The 21,264-nt window shown below is 50.4% G+C and overlaps 1 protein-coding gene across 31 annotated transcripts in view; it reads left to right on the forward strand.

The window, feature by feature from the left end:
* The window catches only part of TNK2 (tyrosine kinase non receptor 2), a 40,490-nt gene extending 32,498 nt beyond the window's left edge, over window positions 1–7,992 (forward strand). For 17 of the 31 annotated variants that reach the window (XM_049710356.1, XM_033403809.2, XM_049710351.1 and 14 more), the window contains 7 exons: window positions 1,292–1,486; window positions 2,883–2,974; window positions 3,536–3,580; window positions 4,310–5,655; window positions 5,757–5,852; window positions 6,022–6,149; window positions 7,188–7,992. In XM_049710356.1, coding sequence (XP_049566313.1) covers window positions 1,292–1,486; window positions 2,883–2,974; window positions 3,536–3,580; window positions 4,310–5,655; window positions 5,757–5,852; window positions 6,022–6,149; window positions 7,188–7,194 — 1,909 coding nt within the window. In that variant the 3' untranslated portion in view covers window positions 7,195–7,992. Of the gene's footprint in view, window positions 1–1,291; window positions 1,487–2,882; window positions 2,975–3,535; window positions 3,581–4,309; window positions 5,656–5,756; window positions 5,853–5,885; window positions 6,154–7,187 lie in introns of those variants that run through there. The other 14 variants (XM_033403807.2, XM_033403814.2, XM_049710363.1 and 11 more) reach the window with 9 other exon arrangements.
* The last annotated feature ends 13,272 nt before the right edge of the window (window positions 7,993–21,264 follow it).

A 21,264-nucleotide genomic window follows, 5' to 3' on the forward strand; every position in this document is an offset into this window, starting at 1 on the left:
TGCAGTGTTTGTGGGGTTCGACGTTAGGTCTCTGGGACAGGCTCTTTGGGGGTCACACTGGCCCAGTGGCCACATCACCTCGCGGAGGGGGGTCCAGGTGTTCGGGCCTCACTGCCTCCTTCCAGCCTCCACCTCCCCCAACCCCTCTGGTCTGGCTGCAGCTTGGAGGAAGCCTTTCTTTGTGCTCCCGCTGTGGACAGGCGATGTACAGGTGGGGGGCTGACAGTGAGCGGACGCAGCTTGGCGCCACACACGTCGGCTGCAGCAGCAGCATGAGGCTGTCACCACCCCTGCCTTAGCCCAGCTTCTGTGCCTGTCCTCAGGTGTGCGTGATCCCAGCAGATGCAGGAGCCTCGTGGCCTGCTGGATTTGGGGCATTGGAAGCGTCCAGGAGGGCACTCTGTTCTTTCTTGCCCACCTGGCCCGGCTCCCACCCCCACCCCAGGCCTGGACTTAGGCTGTGCCAACAGATTCTGTGTCTGAGGTCAGAGCGAGGGGCTGGTGGTCCCATAGTCCAGCCACGCTGGGAGGCTGGGTTCCCTTCTGGACCCCTTGCTGAAGACAAGAGTGGAGCTCTCCTCCCAAGGAGGTGGATGGGGGCCAGAGTGGGGGTCCCACGGTCCTGGCAGGAGGTGGTGGAAGGCACTGGAGATGTGTAAACTGGTGATGTGATGGCGTGGGTTGCCCCAGGTGCTTCCAAAACTTGGAGGGCTGACTGCAGGAGATGGGATTGTGGTAGGAGGGCTTGGCCCCAAGCCCAGTCCTAAGGCCATGGTTCTCCCTTGGGCCGTTGTAGCTCAGAACTCCTGGAACTGGGTTGAAGAGTGAAATCGGGTGGCTAGGAGAGGACTAGGGCTTAGGCCTTGCCAGGGGAGGAGGGAGGCAAGGTGGTATTGTGAGAAGGGCGCTGGCTTCACGGATTAACAACTGGGTTTGAATCCTGGATCTGCTGTACTCTTTCTGGTAACTGTAGGCAAGTCATGTCACTTGTTTGAACCTGTTTCCGTATTTGTAAACTGTAGGAAAATCTGTCTGACCCACCTAGGGCACTTAGGGTAAGGCTGCGTGCAAATACCAGGCCCTGTACTGGGTGAGTGGCAGGTCCTGGGGGGCTGCTGGGAGGAGGTGGGCTGGTGGCAGGCTACTCTGATCCTGGGCCCTTAGCCCTTGTGCTCCCTTCTGCCAAGGTGGTCAGATACCACGGCTAAAGAGAGCTTGGTTTAAAAAGGGTCCCAGTCCTTGGGACTGTCCCACCACTCCTGGTGTTCACCATGTCACCTCTGTTGCACAGGGCTGAGAATTACTGGTGGCGTGGGCAGAACACACGGACGCTGTGCGTGGGGCCCTTCCCTCGCAATGTGGTAACCTCTGTGGCCGGCCTGTCAGCCCAGGACATCAGCCAGCCCCTGCAGAACAGCTTCATTCACACAGGGCATGGTGACAGTGACCCCCGGCACTGCTGGGGCTTCCCTGACAGGATCGATGAGTGAGTACTGGCAGGGTCCCGCCCGGGGGCTCCAGGGCCAGCAGCCCCTCTCTGGGCATGCAGGCTCTCCGGGCCTCCAAGGTCCCAGTTACAGCCGTGGGCCAAGGGTCTCTTGTTCAGCAGCTTTTCCTTGTCGGCAGAACTGGGGTTGGAGCTTCAAAGGATAAATGGCCTCCAGGGTGCACACCTTAAGCCCCCCTGGCAAACTGGCTTTAGGAGAATGGACTTGGGAACAGCCTTTGGAAGCAGTTCAGTAGGAAAGCTGCTCATGATCCCCAGCACGTGGGTGGCAGTTTCCCTTCTCCTGCTGGTAGGACCTGAGTCCTGGAGATGGGAGCTGCTGGCTCAGGCCCAGGGGTGCAAGGTGCAGAAAAAGCTCCCTACGGGGAAACTTCAGAGTGCCCACCTGCCTGCTCACTCTGTACCTGGGAGGGGGGTTCAGCCTCCTTTAAGTGAAAAGACGAGGTCATGGGGTGGGGGGCATCTGGGGAGGATACACAGGAGAATTAGTCACTTCCTGGGGGCCCCGCCCGAGGGTGCCACTTGGAGCTCCTCCTGCTGGGCCTCCGAGCCTCTGTGCTGGCAGCACGGGGCTTCCGGGCAGCGCTCTCCCCTCTGACTTCTGACAGGCTTCTGCCCCGGGGGCGTGGCGCAGCAGGCCCTTCACCCCCTGCCCTGCACACCAGAACGCTGAGCCCTGGGAGGGTGCCCGTCTCTTGCCTCACAGGAGCCAGGCGAGGGCCTGAGAGAGCTGGGGCCGGAGAAGGCAGACACCTTCCAGAAGGCGGCCCGGCACCCTCTGCCCTGCTCCTGGCGTGCCATGGCCAGCCCAGCCCCATTCCTCTGGGCTTTAATCAGCCCCAGTGACTACGTCCCAGATGCTGAGAGTTGGCACAGGGGTTGCAGGTGAATTGGGAGCGTGGCAGTAGCCCGGCCCATACCCTACCTCCTGGCAGTGGGGCAGAAGGATGCCTCCTGTCCACCCTGGCTGGGGCAGTGTGGCCCAGACGCCTCAGGGCCTGGCAGGAGAGAAGAGAGTGTGCCAGCAGGTGGCTGCTGGGCATGGGTTGGGGCGCCTTGGGGTTACAGAGGGCCAGCTCTGCCCTTTTGGGGTGTCCTTGGAGCTCCTACAGTCCTAGGTTTTTCAGCCTACAGTCAGGAGTTCTTTCTCTGCCCCCTCTCCACTGTACCCTCCCCTGGTTCCTGCTAGATCTACAGAAGGGAGCTACCAGGGTCAGAAGTCCTGGGCTCCAGGCCTGCGTCTGCAAGGGGCTTGGATGACGTGGTTCTGTCCTCTGCCTGACCCCAGGGGACAGGCCCAGCACCTCCTCCAGGGTGCCCTCACTGCCGCCGCCCCACACCCTTACCCATCTCTGACCTGCGTCTCTCCCCACAGACTGTATCTGGGAAACCCCATGGACCCTCCCGACCTGCTGAGTGTGGAACTGAGCACCTCCAGACCCACCCAGCATCTGGGCAGGGTGAAAAGTAAGGGCCCCCAAGCCCTGGTCCCCTAGTTCATCAGCGGCCCGGGAAGGGATGCTGTCTCCTCAGGCCACCCCGAGCTGGCTGGGTCAGGGCAGCATGGGGACAGCTGTGTCCCTGGCTCCGGCTGGGCGTGGGGCGGACGGCAAGAGGCAGCTGTATCCGCCGAGGTGGGCATCCTTGGTCTGGCGCGCACTGGCCTGCCTGCTCAGCTTCCCTCCTCCCTCCTCCTTCCCGCCGTGCTCAGATCCTGGCTCTCCTCACTCGCCCTAATCCTGCTCTCCTCTCCTGCCAAAACCACCCCATGGGCTCCATCTTGGCCAGGAGCCTCATCCATGTCCCGGATCCAGGGCCTGTCGCTCCGGAACATAGTTTTCCCATCCTGCCGCCCCATTGCTTCCCATTGCTGCTGGGTCTGTACATTCACTTGCCCCTTTTCACATCTCTCTCTCTCTCTCTCCCTCCCCCCCTCCCCCCTCCACACTCTGCCCTCTTGTCTGACTCTGTCTCCCCTCCCTTGTCCTTGCTCTGCCCCCTCTACTCTCCGCATGACCTTTCTCGCAGGGGAACCTCCACCTCGCCCTCCTCAGCCTGCCATCTTCACTCAGAGTAAGTGGGGCTGCTCTTGGTGCCTTGGCCCCCGCCCCCGCCCCCTCTCTCCTCTCATTTCTCTCCTCCTGGAAGGTACAGAGCCCCAGCTGGCTGGGGTGGGAGGGGAAGTGGGTGTGTGCTGTGAGCTTTTGCCGCTGACCTGGCCCGGTATGCCTGCCTCTCCCCCAACCCCCAAAAGCCTGGGCTTCGGGAACAAGAGTGTGGTCCTGGCACCCACTCTGCCACCGTCCGCCGTTGCCTGGCCCTGCCTCACTTCCTTTGGGACCTGCAGAGGCCGTGTCTGGGCTTTATGCCAGTTGATCAGAAGCTCTGTCCTCTCTAAGGATAGCTCCTATTGCCCTTGATGGTGGGAGATGGCCCATAGCCCCCTGCCTGCACTAATGGTGTGCTGTAATGGGGTAGGGATTACTAACCAGGGCTCAGGAGCCGGGGTATATGGGATCTTGTGTTGATGTAGGGGTGTCAGGCAGGCAGGTGTGGGGTGTTCTTGCTCTAGCTGAAATGGAGGGAGGGGCTCGCCAGGCCCCATAGAGGGCTGCCAACCACCGGCGCAGGTTCTGCCCTCCTGTTGAATGGGGTCTGGGTGTGCAGAGAATTCTGGCGGCTGAGGGCTGACCTCTGGGGGAATTGGGAGTGGGGAGTTGGTGGGCTGTCTTCCCCACACCCCACCTTTCCCATCGGCCTGCCTGACGCCGCCTCCCTGTTGGGGTCTACCTTCCATCGCAGAACCAACCTACGACCCTGTGAGTGAGGACCAAGACCCCCTGTCCAGCGACTTCAAGAGGCTGGGCCTGCGGAAGCCAGGACTGCCCCGTGGGCTGTGGCTCACGAAGCCCTCTGCCCGGGTGCCGGGCACCAAAGCGGGCCACGGGAGCAGTGAGGTCACACTCATCGACTTCGGTGAGGAGCCCGTGGTCCCGGCCCCACGGCCCTGTGCGCCCTCACTGGCGCAGCTGGCCATGGATGCCTGCTCCTTGCTGGACAAGACCCCGCCGCAGAGCCCCTCGCGGGCCCTGCCCCGGCCCCTGCATCCCACGCCGGTGGTGGACTGGGATGCGCGCCCGCTGCCCCCGCCTCCTGCCTACGATGATGTGGCCCAGGATGAGGATGACTTTGAGGTCTGCTCCATCAACAGCACCCTCGTGAGTGCAGGGCTCTCTGCTGGGCCCAGTCAGGGCGAGACCAATTATGCCTTTGTGCCTGAGCCGGTGCGGCTCTTCCCTGCCCTGGAGGACAACCTGTTCCTCCCGCCTCAGGGTGGGGGCAAGCCGCCCAACTCAGCCCAGACCGCAGAGATCTTCCAGGCGCTGCAGCAGGAGTGCATGCGACAGCTACAGGTCCCAGCCGGCTCTCTGGTCCCCTCGCCAAGCCCGGTGGGCGACGACAAGCCCCAGGTGCCCCCCCGTGTGCCCATCCCCCCGAGGCCCACACGCCCACGTGGGGAGCTGTCTCCAGCCCCCTCGGGCGAGGAGGAGATGGGGCGGTGGCCTGGACCTGCCTCCCCTCCCCGGGTACCACCCCGGGAGCCCCTGTCCCCACAAGGCTCCAGGACCCCCAGCCCCTTGGTGCCACGCGGCAGCTCCCCGCTGCCACCCCGGCTCTCCAGCTCACCTGGGAAGACCATGCCCACCACCCAGAGCTTCGCCTCAGACCCCAAGTATGCCACACCCCAGGTGATCCAGGCACCTGGCCCCCGGGCTGGCCCCTGCATCTTACCCATCGTCCGTGACGGCAAGAAGGTCAGCAGTACCCACTACTACCTGCTGCCTGAGTGCCCACCCTACCTGGAGCGCTACCAGCGCTTCCTGCGTGAGACCCGGAGCCCCGAAGAGCCGACCCCCATGCCTGTGCCCCTGCTGCTGCCCCCTCCCGGCATCTCAGCTCCTGCTGCCCCCACTGCCACCGTTCGACCAATGCCTCAGGCTGCCCCAGACCCCAAGGCTAACTTCTCCACCAACACCAGCAACTCAGGGGCCCAGCTGCCAGCCCTGAGGGCCACTGCTCGGCTGCCACAGAGGGGCTGCCCCGGGGACGGGCCAGAGGCTGGACGGCCAGCAGAGAAGATCCAGATGGTGAGTAGTGGGCCAGGCTAACAGGGTGAGGAGGGGCAGGGGCCCGAGGGACCCAGAGGAAGGGGCCCGAGTGGTGCTGACGGGTGGGTGGGTGTGCCCAGCTGCAGGCCATGGTGCATGGGGTGACCACAGAGGAGTGCCAGGCGGCCCTGCAGAGCCACAGCTGGAGCGTGCAGAGGGCTGCCCAGTATCTGAAGGTACCACCACCTCCTGCCCACTCTGGCTTTCAGGGACCCTGAAGACTGGTTCTGCGGCTCTCCTCCAACCCTCCCGCTCCCTGCCCCCACCCTCACTCTCCTCTGTCCCGCCCTGGTCCAGCACCCCTTGGCCCCAGTGTGTCCCACGGCACCACCCTCTGCTCCTCAGGTGGAGCAGCTCTTTGGTTTGGGTCTGCGGCCGCGAGGCGAGTGCCACAAAGTGCTGGAGATGTTCGACTGGAACTTGGAGCAGGCTGGCTGCCACCTGCTGGGCTCCTGCGGCCCAGCCCACCACAAGTGAGCAGACCTTGCCCCAGCCACCTTCCTGTCCCCGGGGTGTCCTGGAGCAGTCACTCTGGGAAAAGCCAACAGCTCACAGCCACACACGGCCAGACACAGGGCTCCAGGCGGGAGGAGGGAAAGGGATCCCGATCCCAGGACACAGCCAGTTCTCGGAGAAAACAGCTTCTCCTAAGCACGTTTATCTAGACTTCACAGGCGCTTTGTTCAAACGAGCTAATGAGTAAAAGGAATTGGAGCCTCTCTGGTTGCAGGGGGCTTGCTTCCTGACCGGGCTCCAGTGAGCAGCAGCTTAGGATCCAGTGGTTTAAACAAATCTCTCTCACCTCTTCATTTCCTATTTCAGTTTAAAGTAACAAAGATTTAATGCCTTTTTAAAGGAATGTCTAATCAAAAAAAAAATCCATTACTTTCCTATAAAAAATATGTACGTGTATATATAACACAATATATAGATATATAAATAACATACTTGATGTAGAGTATAAATACATACAAATGAAAGTTTTATCAAGTCAAAAAGTGAAATCCTTCCCTGGGGGGCGCTGGCGGGGTGGGTGTGTCGGATTCCTCTGGCGGCAGACAGCTGGAGCTGGAGCCCAGCCTTCTGATCCCACGTGGCGTCCGCTTATGCTCCTTCCCTGACCTCTCAGGGTCCTCATCTGTAAAACGTGTGTAAATGATAGTGCCTACCTCGTAGAACTGGTTAGGAGAATTAATGAGGGATGCACTGCACAGCAAGTGTCTGGCCCGTGGGACGCCATCGCTGAACGTTGGCCATTACCTCGTGGTTATTCTTACTGATTTGCATCAGTTACTCTAAAACACGATACTGCTGGTGTCTTATTCTTAGTTTATTAAAGAAGTCATCCCAGGATGCTAAATTCCAAAATTAGTGCCTAGAACCACCAGTTTTCAACCGATTTGGCTGACCCTGAGAGGCCCCTCTCGCACCCGCCCACACTGGACATTCCGTACTCTGTTGCAGCGACCCCTTTTGATGGAAGGGCTTTCTGGTGGTTTCCCATCCTTTAGGCGCTGAGATGTCTGGAGACCCAGAGGATCTGCCCCGAAGGAATCATTTGAGCCTGTCCATCTGACGAGGGTGGGGAGACGCCCTGCCGGGCCTGGAGGACCTGCTGCACCTGCTGCCCCCAGTGGCAGAGCGAGGCCAAGGCAGCAGGAGGCTGGGAGCCCCGCCTTGCCTGTCCCTCCCTCACCCAGCGCTGTCCCTGCAACTTCGGAGCTCTCAGTGCACCCAGCCGAGGTGCAGGAGGGAGCCTCTTGTAGGCAGGCCTGGGGGTGGCCTCAGAAGGCCCTGTGGCTGACCTGCCTCTGGCTTCAGTCCCTGGTGGGGCCTGTAGCTGAAATGTGTTGCCAGGCCCTGCCGGCGGGGAAGCCAGGCTTGACCCCGGGCAGGGAGGATGTGTTGGCCATGCAGAAAGGTGGACCAGCACCCAGGGCGGGGGGCGGGGGCCCTCCCCAGGGAGCCCCTGGCGGCAGTTGGGGTGTCGGACGGAATGTGACTTGTGGCCTCACCATGGACGTGTTATGGGACTTGGCTGGTGTTAGGATCTTGTGCCTGGAAATAGCCTGAGGTGGCTCAGGTAGCAGAGCTAGGGTGCCAGATCGTTCTCTGGCAGGGACCAGGGCCCAAGGCCCCAGGGTTGGAAGGAGACCAAGGGGGCAGCTGCCCTGGAGGGACACCAGTGCTTCCTCTGACCCAGCTCTTCCCCTGTGCTGTTCTTTGTTTTCCCACCAGCCTCTTGCCAAAGTTTCTGCCCCGGCTATGAATATCTGCTTCTTCCAGAGAAATAAAGTTAGTTTCTATTTTATGTTACTAATTTGTGTCTGCCTGCTTCTTTGCCTCTTGGTCAGCACCCCGAGGCTCCTGGGCTCCCCAAGCCACTGCCATCTGTCCCAGGCCACAGGCCCTGTAGCACCACCTGTTGACGGAGTGGGGGAAGTGCAGGCCTGGTTGACCCTAACAGGTCTCTCCCTTTCCGGGGCTGGCAGTGGGCAGAGCCCCACCTGACTCAGAGCCCCTAGGTTTTATCTCTGATGTTCCATGAGGCAGGATATACCGCAGGACAGAGTACAGTAACTCAATTAGTGGGAGCTAAGCCAGAAACTTTCATAACATGGAAGGACTCAATATGTATAAGTATTTTAAGTTTCTTTTTCTGAATAGCTAATAATTCACATGGTTCAAAATTCAGAAGGTACTAAAGAGTATACAGTGAAATTCCCCAGCCAGCTGCCACCTCTCCTCTCCAGAGGCTGCCTTTAACATCAGTTTCCCGTGTGTTTCTAATTTTCTTCACTATTTTGAAGAGCTCCATGGCCTTACTGAAAGAACTCTTGTTTAGGGTTGCATGGATATGGTTTTACGATAATCTATCTAACCAGGCCCCTTTTGATGGAGGGATATTTGGTTGTTTCCAGTCCTTTGCAGTTATAGCCATTGCAGCAATAAATGGTGAATGCGGGTTATTCCTTACTTGCAAGGCAATCTGAAGGATGAGTTCCCAGAAGCAGCGCTCCTCAGTTAGGGTGTGTGTGGCTAATGAGGGATCCTGCCAGTTGGGAAAGTTTTCTCCCCACAGAGGAGGCTCTTCCCGATGTTACAGCCACCAGTGTGTGAGAGCTTTCCATGTGGTACCAAAGCTTTCTGATTTTTGACAGTATGACACGTGGAAAATGGTGTCTTGATAGTTTTAATTGCATTCCTCTAATGAATGAATAAACATTTAAAACATAAGTTGGGCCATTTATATTTCCTTTTCTATAAGCTACCTATTAATAGCTTCTGTGGAGCCCTACATCAAGGGCACAGGACAAAAATTCTGGAATTAACCAAACCCCCATGGCAACTGTTGCCATGGGCTCTCCTAGTCTAAACCGGGCAGCCCCCCAGCTCCGTATTAGGCAAAATGATCACCATGTCATAACCTTGTAGCATCCTGACCAATCACCTAATGCCATCCTGCCAGCAGGAATTTCTTTGTCTTGAGGCTATAAAAGTTGGCTACTAGCCCACAAAGGGGGTCGGCTCTCCCTGGTCTATCGGGAAGTTGGCCCGCTGTATTGGCAGCGCCCCTCACTAACTCGGTTCTGCTCTTTGTTCTCAATAAACTCACCGTTTTCTAAAATATTTCGTGTCTGGAAATTCTTCCTCCAACCTGCGCTCGGACCACGACATTTTGGTGGCCCATACGGGGACATCTCTTGGGGGATCTCCTCCCCAGCCTCCTCCCCTCATTTCTTGGGACCCTCTGTGAACAGGCAAGCTGCGGGGGAAGCAGCAGAGGAACTCTGGCCAGGGCCACGCCCTGGTGTGTTCTGAAGGCTCCACGGCTCACTTTGCCCCAGTGACTGCCGCCCAGAATGGGTGAGGTTCCCTCTGTCTTCTTTCTGACTAAGGACTAGGCCGATTGGTACTGTGCTGGCTCGGGTCAGGCATTTAAAAGCCATTAGGGTGCCTGCTGCTTGAAGACTCCCGTGAAAGGACAGGGGGGTCACGGAACAGCCAAGGCTGTTACAGCTTCTGCCCCCCCCAGTAAGACAACTTCCGTGCACCATGGGGTACATATTGATTCAAGCAAAACACTGAGCCCCCTCCCCTTGGCCGCTGCCTTCCTGGCAGGACTACAAGGCAGATTCCTCAGCCTGTCTTCTCTGTTAACTTTCCCCTTTTTCTCAGTCCAGGTTGACTTACAGGGGCCTAGGTGTTGCCTCTGAGCCATCCCAGGAGTGCCTTTTCACGTTTCAGGGAATTGCCAAACAGTGGGTCCTGGGAATCTCTCTTTTCTTTCTTTCCCTGCCTGAGTCGCACGCTCAGGGGTCACCTCTCATAGTCGGACACGATTGTTGGGATGGCCGGCCCATTTTGTGCCTTCGTCGCACGAAGAGATCACTGGCACAAAGGGGACGCTTTCTGTCAGCTGGTGACTCTCAGTACCCCCATTCTACGGCATACAGGCTAAGAATGGGTTCTGGTACGTCTTGGGAGCCTCCCTCAGACTCATCCCTCGGCTGTATCCTCAGGAACTGGAAAAATTTGACCCTGAAAAATCTCAAAAAGAAGAGGCTCATTTTCTTTTGTAACACGGCTTGGCCTCAGTGTAAACTGGGGGACCGAGAACAATGGCCTCTTAATGGCACACTAAATTATAACACGATCCTCCAACTTGATCTCTTTTGCCAGAAACAAGGAAAGGACTCAGAGGTTCCTCATGTCCAGACCTTTATGGCCCTTAGTCAGAATCATGCACATGCCGCATGTGCCTTTCTGTTGCCGCCTTATCCTCCCGACCCCCTCTGTCTCCCTCTCCATCAGATCTCCTAGGCGACCCTCTACTCGACCTTTCCTGTCCCCCACCCCATCAACCCCCTTTGCTTCAGCCCCCGCCCCTGCCTCAACCCACAGCTCCCCAACAGGCACCTCCTTATCAGGGCGAAAGCCCCCTCTCCCCTCCCCACAAAAGGTGGAGGACTGCCCAACGCCAGGAAACAGATTCTAATATGCTTCCCTTAAGGGAAGTAGCAAATGGAGACATGAACACTCTTAGAGTCCATGTCCCCTTTCCCATGTCTGACATTTCCCAAATTCAAAACAAGTTAGGTTCCTTCAGTCAGGATGGCTACAATATTCTTTAGACTCCGGAGAAAACTGGTTAAAATAAAACTTTTCTTGAAATTGCAAAAGGGGTTCTTTTTGCATGTGCAGTTAGAAAAGCTAGCCTGTTGAAATATTTTTTTCAGAATCCTGACCCTGAGAGAACAAAAATATCCCTAGGAAAAAGTTTGAAGCTAACTCTTATCATGTCCTTGAGCTACAAACACAGCCCACTTTGCCTGAGACTTCAGCCTTGGGTTAATGAGTAGAACTTCAAGCCAAGAAAAAAAAAAAAGAGGCAAAGAGACATTTTAAATCTCAAGTGGAAACAATGAGATCTCTGACTGTCTGGATATATGTGTATGTCTCAGCATGTGTCTTTGTCTTTGGATAATATTGCTGAGGTTAATTTGTAAGTGAGCTCTATTTAATTGGCTTAAAAGAAAGGTAAGCGCTTACAAATCAAACAATTCTAAAACAAGAAAAATTAAGCTAAATAAATTTCAGGTTCATGTGAACTGGGAAATATTCAATATTAAATTAATACCTGGTGTTAAGGTTTATGTTTGTTGATCTAATTAATATAGACATGTCTTTCGAGCCATCAACATTAAGTATAATACTTTTATTGTGCCTAGGTTTAATATAAACTAAATAAGATCTTATTTCATTGCTGCAAATTTGTCAGCAATGAAAATAATTCAAGATGAAGAAAATTTACGGAAAGAAAATACAAATGAGAAAGAGCTTTGGGTGAACTTTTTAGGAATAATTATGTTTTAGGAATGTCTACTTAAGAATAATCTCTCCAGATGGTCGACAACTTAAAACATTGAGTTGTGCTAAATTAAGTTAAAGGATGGAAGTTTATTAAATACCTAGTCCATTTCCAAATAAAATAAGATACTGAAACATTAATTACTGAACACTGGCTTCCTTTTACAGAGAAACAAAAGGTTTGGAACTATTAAAAAATGTGTTGGTGCCACACTGAGATATTTACTATAAGAAAGCACATTCTTCAAAAATTATTCTTTGGATGTATGTTTACCAATCTACAGAGTGATGATATAAAGGACAGTTCATGGTTGCTTAAGGAAAGTAGGATGTATGTTTTTAGTAAAAAAGGTATGAAGAATGGAATTGCATTTTATTAAGGAAAAAGGAAGTAGGACTGACTTACAGGTAGCTGTTTTTGAATGGGAAAATAAAGTGATGGATACAGAAAGTGATAAAAAAAGTTTTGTGGAAAGTGGACCCCGAGAAAAGAGTTTTATACATGGTACAATTTTCTTAAGATGTTGAACTGCCTTTGCAAAAATACTGCCTCTTCAAGATTTATAGAAAGGACTTTCTAAGATTGAATTAAAATTAATTAAGTAAATTTTGTTATTAACAGTCAGCTGGTACCAGACTGGAATTTGGTTCTCTCTCTCTGTTAAGAGAACGAAGTTTTCTTGGAATGCTGCCTTTGATAACAGACCGTGTGAATTACCTTGCATTTAAGTGATTTATATTTGCTTTTAAAATCCTTTTGTTACTTTGGTTGAGTAAATAAGTAGTATTTCACAATGATCTATGAAGATTATGGCGGATGTAGATAAAGTTCATTCTGGTTCTACAAAAATTAACCCCTCATTGCCAAACTTTTGCCATCCTGATGCCCTTAAAACATGGCAACAGTCTACTCCTAAATCAGGGAATTTAAAATGGGTAAACAATAGCTGTCAATCAAACAGTCAGGGCTATGGGAAATCCAAGACAGCGGCTTGGTTTTTTCCGGCTCCCTGACAAACCTCATTTATTTGATGGGATAAAGCCTTCCCTGGCTGCAGGGTTAATGCCCTTACAATGGGGGGGGAAAAATTACGTTTCACTGAGTATTAAATTCTAGTTTTGTTAATTAAGGTCTGTGTTACCAAGACTCACTTCCCAGATAGTTCCTTGCTGTTATGTTATATTGCTAAAAAGTTTAATTGAATTATTAAAGGACACTCTAAGTTTGTTTCTAAAGCTCTCTCAGGAATCTATTTTTGGATGAAGATCAGATGCCCTACGACCTACAATCGGGGGATTGTGCATACTGGAAAAGACATAATTTAAAGGACTATCTCCAACCTGGATGGATGGGGACCCATTGGGGGCTGGCTAAATGACTCTCTTTGTATCTACACCCTCAATTTTAATCAGACTAGCCTGGAGTGGAATCCCTGGTCAGAGGAGGATGCTTATGATGTATGTGAAGATAATTTCACTTTGTGTTGGGAAAATTCAAGGAAAAATGCGACTAAGAAATATATTAATGAAGACCATATCCGCATAAACAGCTTGGCCCTGGGTACTAAATATGTGGGGATTGGTGTGACCACCAGACACTTAGTTTAACCTCCCGACAAGACTGTCCTCCGAAATATAACATAATTCAACTAACATTCAGAAATTTGTTATGCCAATCCCCCCATCGCACTCATAATCAGTCAGAGCCCGGATTCTCCCCTTTGTGTAGATGATTACTTCCTCAGAGTTTGTCCTTCCCAATATAATCCTAGGCCATGGGAGCCCAGTCTATTTCCAGAGGAAAACTCCCAAAAGGTCAGGGCCTGGATCTGGGGACCCATAGCGGGGTATCCTTGAGGGGCCCCGGACTTTCATTTCTATGTGGTAACGGGGTCTATCTGGATCTTCCCACACTTTGGGGGCTCCTGCACAATTATTGCTGTGGTCCCAGAGGCGACCATTATGACTACAAAGGATTTAGGTTCCTCGGGAGGCATTCCCAACCTTGGGTCCTTCCTCAAGGAGGCCTTAAGACCTGTCCCAGAGAGACAAAAACGAACCACTGATTGGGGGGGACATGGTTATGATACCCCAATTCTTGATCGGCCCGAAATAATACATTGTGTCTTTAGAGGATTCTTTTGGTTTGCAGGCATACCCCTCTTAGAGAGGAGCGTTCTCCATCTCACCATCATGGTCCAGGAGTCTTGGAAGACTATGGTAGCAGCCACTGAGGAACAGCAGTCAGCCCTAAGCTCTCTGGCCAAGGTGGTTTTACAAAACAGGAGGGCCCTTAATGTTATATAACAGCTGTGGCGGGGGGGGCGGGGGCGGTGTCTGTGCCCTACTAAATGAGACAGGCTGCTTCTATGTTCATACCTCTGGCCAGGTTGAAGAAGACCTTCAGAGTCTAAAGAAAAACATCAAATTAATAGAAGATTTAAAAGAGAGAGCAGGAAAGGGCCCCCAGCTGGCTTTCCAGCCTCCTCTCCTCTATGGGGATCCAGATATGGACGTGGCTATTGCCCTTGCTGGGACCATTAATCCTGATGGCCTTTGTTTTGTTGTTTGGCCCCTGCATTATCAACACATTATCTAAGTTCATCTCCTGACAGGTTCAAAAGATTCAATTCCAGATGGTGATACAACAAGGATACCAGCCAGTTGGCACATGAACTACATTGGAACAAGCCGCCTTATCATTCTGCGGGCTCTCATCTCCCTCCGTAAATACACCCTGACGGAGAGCGGGCATTGGGACCCAGGGCCCCACGAGGCCCCTGTCCAGCAGGAAGAAGCTAGGAAAGGTCATCGCCTCTTTCCCCAGTACCCTGGGTTCCTATGGCCCCAGATGAGGATAGGCAGATAGTTAGTCATGAGCGGAGTGTTAAGGGGCCAAAGATTTGGCCCATAAATAAGAAGAGGGGGGAATGTGGAGCCCGACATCAAGGACAACCTACATCAAGGACACAGAACAAAAATTCTGGAATTAAGCAAACCCGCCTATCAACTGTTGTCATGGGCTCTCCTAGTCTAAACCAGGCAGCCCCCCAACTCCATATTAGGCAAAATGATCACCAGGTCATAACCTTGTAGCATCCTGACCAATCACCTAATGCCATCCTGCCAGCAGGAATTTCTTTGTCTTGAGGCTATAAAAGTTGGCTACTAGCCCACAAAGGGGGTCGGCTTTCCCTGGTCTATCAGGAAGTTGGCCCGCTGTATTGGCAGAGCCCCTCACTAACTCGGCTCTGCTCTCTGTTCTCAATAAATTCATTCTTTTCCGAAAATACTTTGTGTCTGGAAATTCTTCTTCCAACCTGTGCTCGGACCACAACAGCTTTGACCCATTAAGGATTAGGTTATTAATCTGGTTCTTACTGTTTCTAAGGAATTTACTGGAAGAAGAAATTTAGCCTTTTGAGCTTCACCATATTATCCTCTGAACTTTAGGAAAAGAGATAAATCATAACAAAGCAAGCTGGTGGTTTGGGTTTATTAAAAACAAAGGCCATTCAGGGTGAGTCTGAGCCACTCTCCTTAGTGTCTGGGGCTCCAGGATGGCTTGTGTGGTGGGCCCTGAGGCCTGGGAGGTCTTTAGCCTTCAGATCCGAATGTGTTCTGTGTATCCTATTCACTAATGCAGGAATTAAATTATATTTAGTTGCAATTTTTAAAAATTAGTCAAATAGGGGCTTCCCTGGTGGCGCAGTGGTTGAGAGTCTGCCTGCTGATGCAGGGGACACGGGTTCGTGCCCCGGTCCGGGAAGATCCCACATGCCGTGGAGCGGCTGGGCCCGTGAGCCATGGCCACTGAGCCTGCGTGTCCGGAGCCTGTGCTCCGCAACGGGAGAGGCCACAACAGTGAGAGGCCTGCGTACCGCCAAAAAAAAAAAAAAAAAAAAAATTAGTCAAATATGATATCATAGAAGGGAAAAAGTATTGTTACCTTTGGGCATCACTGCTAGACCTGGATTTCATTCTCAGCTGTTGGATCTTGGTAAAATTTCTTAACCTTTCTGAACCTGTAAACTGGGGGAGAGTAATTCCTGCTTTATAGAATGGTCGTGAGGATTAAATGAGGTCACATAGGTAAAACATTTTGCTAAGTGTGTGGGCCATGGTAAGTACCCAATAAACTATAATCATAATACATTTTATTTCTTCATGTTCCTGCCTGTCCCTACCAATCAATAGCTTACATTATACACTGAACAACTCTAAGTGTACAATTGTCTTCTTTTCCCATCCCGCACCCCCGTTTTTTGGAAACAGTTTGTTTTTTTGCTGCAAAGCTGCCCCTATTTATAGAGCATGGGCACTTTGGACTCCATTGAAAAATGTCATTTTTTGATAAACAATGGCAGAGCTAATACACTTCAGAAATATTTTTTGTAAGGGGCATGCCAAAGCGTCTGGGGTTTCCTCAGGGGGTCAGGAGAACCAACATATTGAATACTTTTCTTGCCAGACACACAGTTCCCTAAACTCTAGGGTTTCCTGCTGTTTTTCTCACTTCTGATCAGCCTGCCAGCTTCTGCCAGCATCTCTTGGGTTTATTTTGAAGATCTTAAGGAAAGACATTGAAAAAGCTGACCCAGGTTTGTTTGCCAACATGGAGAATCGATAAATCAGTGAGGATTCATTGGGCACCTTCTCTGTGTCAAGCCCTGAAGAGGGGATACAAGTTGAACAGACATACTCTGTGCCCCAGGGGACTGTGACATTGCAAGGTGATGAGTGCTCTCAGATCATGATGCACCAGGTGCCTTGGGATCAGAGGAAGTAGCTCCCCAGAGGAGGTGACATTGTCTGACGTGATAGGGAGGAGCAGGCCTATGCCAGGAAGGTGAGATGGCATGAAAGCATTGTAGGTGTGGGGAACTGCACGTGTAACGGTATGGAGATGCCAACTGGCCTGTCCTGAGAACTGAAGTTGGCAAGTTTAGCACCCATCCTTTTGTTAAGTTTCTGGGGTGGGTTGGAAGTGGCTTTCGTGTGATCCTAGCTAGTAAGGCAGGCCTGGATCATGAAAACGTTGGTGTGAAATGCTGAGTTCTCTGACTCTGACTTTGTAGACAAAGGGAGATGGCAGAGAAGCAGCAGCAGAGGAACAATGTGGTCGGACCTGTGTTTTTAAGAGAGATGGGGGTTTGGGGTTAGCAGATGCAAACTATTATATGTAGAATGGATAAACAACAGAGTCCTACTGTATAGCACAGGGAACTATATTCAATATCCTGTGATGAGCCATAATGGAAAAGAATACATGTATAACTGAGTCATGTATAACTGTACATGTATAACTGAGTCACTTTGCTGTACAGCAGAAATGAAACACAACATTGTAAATCAACTATAGTTCAATAACATTTTTTAAAAGGAGAGATGGCTCTGCTTTAAAGTGGCTCGCTCCTCCACTGCGGCCACGAGTGGAGGAAAGATCTAGCATATTTGTCTCGCTGCACAATGGGAAAATAAATGTGTTCTTAATTTGAAGCAAATTGATTTTTACAGAAATTTGAACTTGGGGAATGAAGAGGCCACAAATTCCTGGAATCCTTGGGGAGAACAGGGGTCCTGAGGGCCAGTCCAAGGCCAGTGCTGGCCTAGGGTCAAGTTTTCACTGGCCTGAGGTGACATGTTAAGAATAAGAAGCAAGCAACTGAGTTTTTCCTAAAATGAAATGTGCTCAATTGCAGGGATTGCCTTTACTCTGAGATTTTTGTCTTCCTGCATTTTTGGTATTAAAATGGCTATTCTTGTGTGGTGATGGCAGTGGTAGGGGGTAAATTTGTCCCCTCACCCTTACGTAGCAATGCTATATCAGCACACCCTCTCAAGCAATTATTAGTTTAAATCATGATCCCTGAAATCTATCTTCAGAACTCCCAGGCAAGAGTGCTTTTGTGTTAGGCAGCACCACCTATTGGCTACATGGGACATTGCAGTCTCTTGGGCTAAATGTCAATTAGGGGGAGGGATAAGATTGTGTAAAGTCATTGCCCAATAATCAAGTCCAAAAGCTCCGGGCCCAGGCCCATGGGTACTTAAAGCGACTCATTCCAGAGAAGCTGCGAGGAAAGGAACAGGTTCGCCCATCATCTGGAGCCAAAGAGGGGCCAGCTAGGATTTAATGCCAGGAAGAGGGACTGAGTGGGGGGCTTTGAAGGAGCCCACCCCTAACCTAGGAAAGAAACTCTGGGCTACCTGGGAGGAAGTTGTGGGCTAAGGGAAAAGTCCTGGGAGGACAAAAGTGCCCTTTGGGACCCCCACACACCCACTCTATTTTTTAAATTTATTTTTTAATTGAAGTATAGTTGATTTACAATATGTATTAATTTCTGCTATACAGCAAAGTGACTCAGTTATACACATATGCCCATTCTTTTTTATATTCTTTTCTATTATGGTTTATCCCAAGATATTGAATAGAGTTCCCTGTGCTATACAGTAGGACCTTTTTGTTTATTCATTCTAAATGTAGTTTGCCTCTGCTAACCCCAAACTCCCAGTCCATCCCTCCCCCATGCCCCCAACCCTGCCCCCGGCAACCACAAGTCTCTTCTCTGTGTCTGTGAGTCTCTTTCTGTTTTGCAGGTAAGTTCATTTGTGTCATATTTTAGATTCCACATATAAGTGATATCATATGGTATTTGTCTTTCTCTTTCTGACTTCACTTAGTATGATAATCTCTAGTTGCATCTATGTTGCTACAAATGGCATTATTTTGTTCTTTTTTATGGCTGAGTAGTATTCCATCATATATATGTACCACATCTTCTTTATTCATTCATCTGTTGATGGACATTTAGGTTGTTTCCATGTCTTGGCTATTGTGAATAGTGCTGCTATGAACATAGGGGTGAATGTATCTTTTTGAATTATAGTTTTGTCTGGATATATGTCCAGGAGTGGGATTGCTGGATCATATGGTAATTCTATTTTTGGTTTTCTGAGGAACCTCCATACTGTTTTCCACAGTGGCTGCACCAACTCACATTCCCACCAACAGTGTAGGAGGGTTCCCTTTTCTCCACACCCTCTCCAACATTTGCTATTTGTAGACTTCTTAATGATGGCCATTCTGACAGACGTAAGGTGATACTTCATTGTAGTTTTGATTTGCATTTCCCTAATAATTAGTGATGTTGAGCATCTTTTCCTGTGCCTATTGGCCATCTGCATATCTTCTTTGGAGAAATGTTTATTTAGGTCTTCTGCCCATTTTTTTTTAAGATTTTTTTATGTGGACCATTTTTAAAGCCTTTATTGAATTTGTTACAATATTGTTTCTGTTTTTATGTTTTGGTTTTTTGGCCGAGAGTCACGTGGGATCTTAGCTCCCCAACCAGGGATCGAACCTACACCCCTTGCATTGGAAGGCGAAGTCTTAACCACTGGACCTCCAGGGAAGTCCCTTCTGTCCGTTTTTCGACTGGGTTGTTTTGTTGTTGTTGTTGAGTTATATGAGCTGTTTGTATATTTTGGAAATTAATCCCTTGTCAGTCACATCGTTTGCAAGTATTTTCTCCCATTCTGTACGTTGTCTTTTTGTTTTGTTTATGGTTCCCTTTGCTGGCAAAAGCTTGTGAGTTTGGGGCTTCCCTGGTGGCGTGGTGGTTGAGAGTCTGCCTGATGATGCAGGGGACACGGGTTCATGCCCCGGTCCGGGGAGATCGCACATGCCGCGGAGCGGCTAGGCCCGTGAGCCATGGCTGCTGAGCCTGCTCGTCCGGAGCCTGTGCTCTGCAACAGGAGAGGCCACAACAGTGAGAGGCCCGCGTACTGCAATAAAAAAAAAAAAAAGCTTGTAAGTTTGATTAAGTCCCATTTGTTTGTTTTTACTTCTATTGCTGCAGGAGACTGACCTAAGAAAACATTGGTACGATTTATGTCACAGAATGTTTTGCCTCTGATCTCTTCCACCACTGTATTTTTTAAATTCTTTTTTGTGTATTCTTTAGTATTCCATTGTATATATATACCACATCTTCTTTATCCATTCATAAGTCGATGGGCATTTAGTTTGTTTCCATGTCTTAGCTATTGTGAATTGTGCTATGAACATAGGGGTGCATGTATCTTTTTGAATTATAGAAACAAAACCTATATGTTTTTAAAGACAGGATTTATATTTTGGAGCCATGTTTAAGAACATTTCTGAATGAAGTGATCTGTTGAGAATAGTCCAGATGGTTGAAGGAAATGGGCCACGAGTTGATAAATGTCGAAGCTGGTGATGGGATGTGATGGCTTATTCTACTTAAGGGGGTGAATAAACTGTTCCATGATAAAAAGCTAAACGAAAATACACGCACTTTCCAGGTGGGGACATTCTCACTGGTCCAGCTGTCTTCTCTGAAACTGTCCCTTTGGAGGTTTCTGACTTTGTTTCTGCTACACCTCCAGGATGGCCCCCAGAATGCATGGCTTCTCCCTTTACAGCTATGGCATCAGGTGGACAGAATCCCCTTCTCTTGCTGGCCTTTGTGAGGTAGAGACAAGGTGGAGTTTTACACACCACTGGGCCAAATTCTGAGGGAAACATCTCCAGTCCTGTTATCACAGGCTGCATCCTGTGTTCATCTTTTATGCTAAGGGTATCCTCATCCTTATCCTTGCTACTTAACGGGTGGCATGAGGTAGGTCCAGAGGTGTCAGCATCACCTGGGAACCTGCTAGAAATGCAGAACCCAGGCCCCACCCTGGACCTACTGAATTGGAATCTCCATTCTACCAAGATTCCCAGGGGATCCTCGGACACACTTAATTGTGTAAAGTCTTGAAGTAAGGCAGCTCTGCTCTAATCCCAGAGAGCTGGTGGGCCTTGGGTGGCCCTGCTGGCTCCCAGGACCCCTGGTCCTCTCCCAGCAGGGGCTGTGCTCCCTGCCCTGCCCTCTCCGATGACTCATCACCCATTCTAACGCTCCCCCCCTTTTTTGAATAAACAATTCGTTTAAATATATATATACAAGGAATTTAATCACAACACTGTGTATAACAGTAAACAATTGGAAACCATCAAAATGTCTGATAATGGGGGATTGGTTGAACATACTTTATTTCATCCACAGAATGGGATACGACACAGCATATCAAACCATCCTTAAAAGAATATTCAATTGATATTCAATTAATATTAAAATCGATTATTTCTTAGTGATGGGATTGTGGCTGGTTTTTCAAAAAAACAAAAAAAATAAAATAAAACTTCTCTTCTATTGGAAAATGACTTTCTGTTATACTTTTTTTTCCCAATTTTTTTTCTTTTTTTCTTTTGGCCGAGCCAGGCAACTTGTGGGATCTTAGTTCCCCAACCAGGGACTGAACCCGGGCACTCAACAGTGAGAGCGTGGAATCCTAACCACTGGACCGCCAGGGAATTCCCCCCACCCCGCCCAGTTTTGTTTTGTGGTAAAATACACATTACAAAATTTATTTTATTTACTTATTTATTTTTTAAAATAGCAGCTATCCTAATGAGTACAAGGTGGTTTTGATTTGCATTTTCCTAACGATCAGTAATGTTGAGCATGTTTTCTTGTGTTTCTTGGTCATCTGTCTTCCATTTTTTAACTGGTTCGTTGGTTTTTTGTTGTCCTAACTGCCCTCTTGCTTGACCCCATGACCTGGAGCCTCCTCTCTCGCCATCTAGTTTCACTGGCCTTAGGAATCCTGCTTTTCTCCTGTCTCCATGCATGTGAGGTGGGCCCA

Source organism: Orcinus orca, chromosome 5 (genome assembly GCF_937001465.1).
Source record: "Orcinus orca chromosome 5, mOrcOrc1.1, whole genome shotgun sequence".
Lineage (NCBI taxonomy): Eukaryota > Metazoa > Chordata > Mammalia > Artiodactyla > Delphinidae > Orcinus > Orcinus orca.